This window comes from Nuphar pumila, chromosome 8, assembly GCF_984573655.1.
Source record: "Nuphar pumila chromosome 8, dmNupPumi1.hap1.1, whole genome shotgun sequence".
Lineage (NCBI taxonomy): Eukaryota > Viridiplantae > Streptophyta > Magnoliopsida > Nymphaeales > Nymphaeaceae > Nuphar > Nuphar pumila.
Genome location: NC_143256.1, coordinates 1,218,665 through 1,225,806, shown reverse-complemented (window position 1 = coordinate 1,225,806; position 7,142 = coordinate 1,218,665). Strand labels below are relative to the sequence as shown.

The 7,142-nt window shown below is 40.1% G+C and overlaps 1 protein-coding gene across 1 annotated transcript; it reads right to left on the bottom strand.

Moving 5' to 3' along the window:
• Nucleotides 1–2,660: 2,660 nt before the first annotated feature.
• On the bottom strand, nt 2,661–5,376 carry LOC149829430 (cytochrome P450 734A1-like). Its single transcript, XM_090015530.1, has 5 exons — nt 5,113–5,376; nt 4,654–4,877; nt 4,317–4,567; nt 3,820–4,237; nt 2,661–3,232 (listed from the first exon to the last, which is right to left on the bottom strand). The coding sequence occupies exons 1-5, from the start codon at nt 5,360–5,362 to the stop codon at nt 2,783–2,785; spliced, it is 1,593 nt and encodes a 530-aa protein (XP_089871656.1). The 5' UTR covers nt 5,363–5,376; the 3' UTR covers nt 2,661–2,782.
• Between the last annotated feature and the right edge of the window lie 1,766 nt (nt 5,377–7,142).

Below are 7,142 nucleotides of genomic sequence, written 5' to 3'. Positions count from 1 at the left end.
TTTAAATTTTCATAATTGTATGGTTATGCATGAATACGGAAAGTAGCATGCCAACTTTTAGACTTGATGAGTCTTTCCGCTGTTATTTGTTAAAAGATTTAAAAGGGTTTAAAAAAAATCTACCATTTTTTAGGTTACAAAAATTGGGGTGTTACATGGGACATCCCTCCTTGGCTTACTTACCAATTCTCAAAACAAACTAACATAGCCATTGACTTTGCCATAATTTTTCTTTTCATTTATATTTTTTTTCTTTCTTTCTTCCAAACTTTTCACATCCTTTTTTTTTTACTTTAGCTTGTCAACCATCCTAGAATCCTCTAGGATGGGACGCCCCCCTGGGAGGGTTTCCTCTATTTTTGAAACCTTTGACTTGGTTTCCTTCTTTTAAGTTTTTGGTAAGTTTTAAAATGCCTTGTGGTTTTTTTTCTAGTCTTTCTTTCCTTTCCTTATCTTATAAATAGATTCTAGCCATGGTAAAGGTACCTACTAGGGTGAGACGTCTCACCTTGGGGATGCCTCTTTCAAATTAATGTAACTTATAAAAATATCTAAGTTATCATATATCACTAAGTAGCCTTAGTGTTTTATAAGAAAACCTTTAAAATTTTCATTGACTTTAGATTTAATGCGGTTCATCTTCAAATTTCCAGATTTTTCAATATAGTATGGGCCCACATAAGGGGATATCCCACCTATGGACCTCTACAAGTTTATAAATTTTAGTTAAACCAAAATTTTTACTCCACAAAAAATTAATTTACTAATTAATATATTTTTATAAATTAGATTTTAAATTCATAAAACTAAATTCAAAATTATTGAAATTATAGTACATTCATATCAAATTATTCTAAATTTGTCTGAAATCATATTCGACTTTATTTCGACAAAATTTATCAACTATTTTATTAAATTCTATCTTTTTTCACAAATTCAATTCTGAATGTGAATTTCACTAAAATCAATTTAAATCAACTTTAATTTTTATAGGATATTTCTCATGATTCACCTTGAGCTAATTTGCATTTTTGTACTCCTTTTTGATAAAATTCATCATTAATATTGTTTTATCCATCAAAAATACCTTAAAAAATCGCATGTATTATCTCCAAATTCAATTTTGACAAAAATTCAAAATATTGTATAATTTAAATTTGAATTGACATTCAACTAAATATTAAATTTAGAATTGAATCAAACATAAATCTAATTATAATGTTCGTGACATATTTATTAAGTGCAAATTAAATCCAAATCGGATCTGAATTCAAATTCTCAAATCAAAATCCAAATTCGATAAAACTCTAGAAATTGAAATCAAAATTCAATGAGACTCCAAATTCAAATGCACACTCAATTCAAATCCTACCAAATATTGAAACTAAAATTAAATTTTAATTAAGTTCAACTTAAATCCAGATTAAATCCGATAAAATATCAAAACCAAATTCGAAAAAAAAATTCTAGATTCATTTCAAATCCAATTAAAACTCGAATTACAATTAAATCTCATCTTAAATTCAAATAATATTTTAGCGTTAAATTTGCTTTTATTCCTTATAAAAATATCAAAAATTCATGGGTTTTACAAATATATGTAGACATGGACACATTGGACTTGCGAGACATGAGAAGAAAAAGCCTGATTCTGGTGATTTGGTGAATCAAGCAACTAGACTTGATGATTTGGCAAGTGGTTCTGGTGATTTGGTGAATCACGCAATTAGTCAAGAAAAGCAACATTTGAGAAATAGAGAAAAAGAGGGAGAACAAGTGTTGTTACCAATCATCACCTATTGAAAGAAGTCACACTATAGCATGGCAACCATGTAGGAGCAATATGTCAGTAGGGTAACACATCCAAACAAAAAAAGGCAACAGGTGATTCAAGGTAACCTTTCCACAATATGGTAGGAACAACAGGATGGTACACCCCACCTTGTATGGAAACTACAATCCAAGAAAAATGCAAATTAGGAAGTTTGTATGCAAATTAGGAAGTTTGTCTTGTGAGAAGACTTCTGTTATTGAGCCATGTAAAATTAATGTATACCAGTGGAGTCTCTCAAAAATCGTATAAAATAAAAGAAGAAAAGAAAAAATAAAAGAGTGTTTATTCTTTCTGTGTATGTAGGCATACATTGTTGAACCGCATAAACTCTCTCTGTGATATTTGAGTGTGTTGAGTGTCTTTCATTTCTCTCACAACTTTTACACAACCCCAAAATAATCTTGCAAAAATAAAAGAGAGAAGCACGCAAGTCAAGAAACTTTGCTCCCCCATTGTCTTGGAATCATAGTCACAAATCTCCAAAAAAATCTCGATGAGGGAAAATCTCAAGAACCTACTTTTTCTCGTGAAAATGTTGGCATATGTAAATATATATATATATATATATATATATATATATATATATATATATATATATATATATATCAAATATTCAAAAATATAAATAAAATTCAAGTACTACAAAAAATAACTTTGCAAAAAATTTTGTTGTGTAAATGTTAGGATAAAACCATGATGTTTTCATGGCAAGTAATATTTTGAAAATATCGTGCTCTTGGGTATTATGTTTGCCTTTGAAAACATCGGCATAAAATCGTGATATTTTTGAATTATGGGCATTATTTATGACATACCATGGACTTCATTGCAATAGAAGCTGCCGTTTCACGGATCTGTAGAAGATGCAAAATTGTATACAAATAATTGTGCGTATATGATTACATACAGAGCACACAGAGTAGGAAAAAGGAATTGGAGCCAGAGATGCTACAAATGGTGGTGGTGGTGATGACCCAATGGCTTAAATGAAATTGGAGCACCGTGTTGTGGGTAAAGCAGCATCAGTACGGTAGGGGCGTGCGCATAAGAAGGAGACGGTCTGAAGGAGAATCTCTGAAGGATGATGGCCAGCACCAGCTTAGCTTGGAGGAGGGCCAAGTTCTGGCCGATACACGTCCTTGGGCCGAGTCCGAACGGGATGAAGGACATTGGGTGCTTGGTGGCCCGGGCAACCCCGTCCACGAATCGGCCCGGGTTGAACTCGCTTGCGTCATTCCCCCAAAGCCTCGGATCATGATGAACCGCCAGTATCGGGATCAGCAGCTCAGTACCAGCCGGGATCCGGTACCCACCGAGCACGACGTCCGACTTGGCTCGGCGAATGGTGGCGACGGCTGGTGGGTACAGTCTCAGCGACTCGTTCAGGATCATGTTCATCTGCATCCAAACCGGACGGGGTCAGAAATCGTTGGCCAATCAGGTTCAGAGAATGCCACCAGGAGGGACTTTTTTGTAATTCAGGTGCCAGCAGGGATCACGTAACGACTGCTTTGCTTGTTTCATTGCTGAAAAATATTCACGCGTATCGTGACGCCGATACGATACGATACGATGAGTTTGAATTACACAATTTTTTTTTTTAATGACAAAAGAAGCCCGTTTGGACGCCATCTCAGCCCTTTTTCCTACGTACTTGAAGTGAAGCAGAGAGGCTGACAAGAAGCCCAGATTTTCACAAACGAGCAAAAGCTAGCTCGGTTTGGGGCTCTGCCTTCATCCGACCATACTTTACAAAATAGCAGAGCAAACTCTTTCGTGCAAACAAAGAGAGACAACCTGACAGGGTTCAAACAATGACAAAAGGGTACCCATAAAAAAGGGTCTCCATCCCTACCTATGTTTTGTACTCATCCCAAAACTTTTACGAAATGACAGGGACCAGGCAGCAAGAAAATGACGAAAATAACCTTAATAAGGGGGGAATGTGGTGGTGGTGGTGGTGGTGGTGGTGGTGTTGGGCTTACCGTCTTCAGCTTGGAGATGGAATCCCTGGTGGGAACGGCAAGTGAGCCACAGTGCTGGATGACCTCGGCACGTGCCGCCTCCTGCCACTCGGTGTGCATGGCCAGCAGCACCGTCGTCCACGTCAACAGGTTGGACGTCGTCTGCTTTCCCGCGAAGAAGAAGGTCTTGCACTCCTCCACGATGTCCTGCACCGATATCGCTACCATCGGGCTGCTACCCGGCCTGCCACTCACCGGCAATGCCGCCCTCTCGCTGGCCGAGATCATCCTCCCCAACAGATCCTCACTTCGGGTTCTCCCTGATTCATTCTCTTCGGTTTCGGACCTTGCCTGCCTCCGACATATCAAATCGGTTAAGGACTTTTTTATGTCCTTCTCAAGCCTCCTCGTCTGCGCGTTCTTCTTTGTTGGCAGAAATCTATTCGTGATCATGCCGAGCATTAGAATTTAGCCTACTTATTGATTCAGCATCATGTCGTATGAATGTCAACCATTACCTGTATCCGGGTACAAAGACCTTGTTGAAGGCATCAGCAGCACAGAGCATTTGCTGTGTTTGGAGGCTGAAGATGGATTTTCCATCTTCGTAGCCGACTCCAAACGCAGCTCGGGTGATGACATCTTCAGTCAGGCTCTGAAAGCACTCGCAGATGTCGATGTCTTTCTCGCTGGAACCCGACTCCGAAGCCTCCTGATCCCATTTCTCCACCATCTCTAGCACAGTTTGTCCAATCGCCGGAATCAGAACCTGAAAGCAAAAAGACAAAGGCAAAGTTAGTGGCAAGGATGAAGAAGAGGAAGAGAAAGGAGAGCTTGAAGTGAAGAGTTACTTGCCTTTAGGTTTTCCATGTGGAAGGTGGGGGCGATGATCCTCCTGTGGTGAGCCCATTTCTCTCCCTTGAGGCTAAGGAGGCCATCTCCCTCGAGCTGTCGAACCAGTGGGTGCGGCTCGTTCTTCTCGTAGAATTCCGACTTTGACACAAAAATCTCGTGAATGAGGTCGGGATCAGCCACGGTGAGCCTCGGTGTAGGTCCGAACCATATCAGGAACGTCCTGCCTGCAACCATTCACAGTCATTCCTCCTCTAAATCAATAACCAAAAACAAATGAGAGAGAGAGAGGCCATTAAAATTTGGAAGTGCGAACACCAAAGAAAGAAAAAGAGATACAACAAGAAAAACAATATAGTATGAGTGGCGCCTACCATTAAAACTTGAAAGAGAAGCTAATAGAACAGGAAAAACACAAAAGATACGACCACACATATTGAGAGAGAGAGAGAGAGAGGATACCATATATCTTTTTCCAATGGTGGTAGAAAGAAAGCACTCTGGGTAAAATGTTGTGGGAAGGGGACATGGGTCGGGAGGTAGCTTGCATCATCAGGGACGCCATCTCTTTAATGTTACCAATAAAGAGTCTGTATGGAGGACCCCTTATCCCCTGCTTTGCAAAGTGGGTTTCTATCTTCCTAGGCCTCCACCACACCACCAACCAAGTTTTCACTATCCCTAGACCAATCACCATTAGAAACAGCACCATCCAGCAGAAGTAGATCTCTACCATCTTTCTCTTCTTCTTCTTTGAGAGAGAGAGAGGAGGTCTACTTATAAAGAGTGCGAGCGAGGCCGGCGCCTGAGGGGACCGCCGTCTTGCTACTACGTCAATTTGCTAGGCATGAGAAGGTGTGATAATAATCTCCTTCCTCTTCCCTTATTTCTCCCTCCCATCTTCGCTATTCTCCATGCATTGTGGTTTGCGTGCACGTTTGTCATTGTATCCCTCTTCTTGTCGCCGGATCAAGGAGCTAAAGGACACGATTAAAAGTAGCCCCACTACTTGCTCTCAAAATGATGGACCTCAAATATCTCACTTCCATCTCTACCATCCAAATTTCAAATTAGATGAGGTGTCATGCCTTTATATATGTGATTTATTCACCTCAACAACAAGAGACACCACATCCCTTCTGTCCTTGACACCATCCCACTGGAAGGGGTGCATTTGTAATTGTAGCCACCTCCCAAGCCCAGACGACCATGAGGTGGATACCCACTATACATAATTGTCATGAAAACGTCGAGAGAGAGAGGGGGGGGCAGGGGCAGATAGGGTGTTGGTGTTTTGGAGCATTTCTCTTAAATTTGGGCACATGGGAACAAGGCTGTCTACGTTGGGGACGCCTCTTCCCATAATTTGCGGGGAGATAGGGTGGACAAGGTGGGGGGACGGTGGGTCCACACCATGGGTACCCTAACCCTAAGCTTGTCCTAATAAACCATAGACACTTCGGCTCCACCGTTTTCCCTACGTCTCTGTCTCTGTACGTGCCTTTGGCTACTCACCAATATCTCTCGCACCTACATGCTAAACCAATAATTCATCAAACAATATTTTTTATTATTTTATGCAACAAATTTTAAACACATTCTCTTCGTGGCTCAAGCAGAAGAGGGTGGTGTGTGTTCTCCCCCAAATTAAGACGGCTGTTAGCTAAATCTCATGTTCGGAGGTCCCAATGAGCATTTGCTTATGCATGTTCGCATGCCAGCCCACGACACAGGATTTTCCAACTACACCTATGTAGGTGTTAGCTATTTTGCATACATACTCATCTCATCCATGAGTTAATGATCCTACTCCTATGTGTGATTACAGGTTCATATTGTAAACACCCTAAATTTTCTCTATCCATTCTCAGACACACCCCTCGTGCAGATGCCAACCCTGGTAGGTCAGTATACGAGTCCAAACCCGAGTCTATTATAGAAAATTACCATTTTACTTAATTTTATTAGAAAAATTACCATTTTACCCTTAGGTCATCCCAGACCCATGTCAGCCCGAGTCGACCAAGCTCATTTGTAAACTCAGAATAGTTAGAATGTCAGTCATTTCTAGCTCACCTGAACTCACAGTGAGCAGGTCATGTTCATTTCTGACCATTCCTGCTAAAATGAGATCATTTCTTAAAAAATGAACTCATTTCTCACTCAAATCCAAGCCAATTATCTCTGAGTCAGTCATTTCCAGTCAATCTTATTTCTCAGAGTCTAGCTTGAGCTTACAAGGCGTTCAAGTACTTCAGTTTCAATTCAAAACCACTTCCAAGTGTTTAGGAGCCTATTTTCGCCTATTTCAGCTCTTTCAGCTGAAATTGAGTTGAGTCCAGTCAGTTGAGCTAGTGTTCGAGCTTCAATTTTAGTTTATCTCAGTATTACTGATCTTTGTTCCAGCTCAAATTCAGCTCTGGTATGTAATTTACTTCACCTCAGTGACCATTTCTCTAAAAATGATGGTTTTTCTTGACAATTCAGCCTGG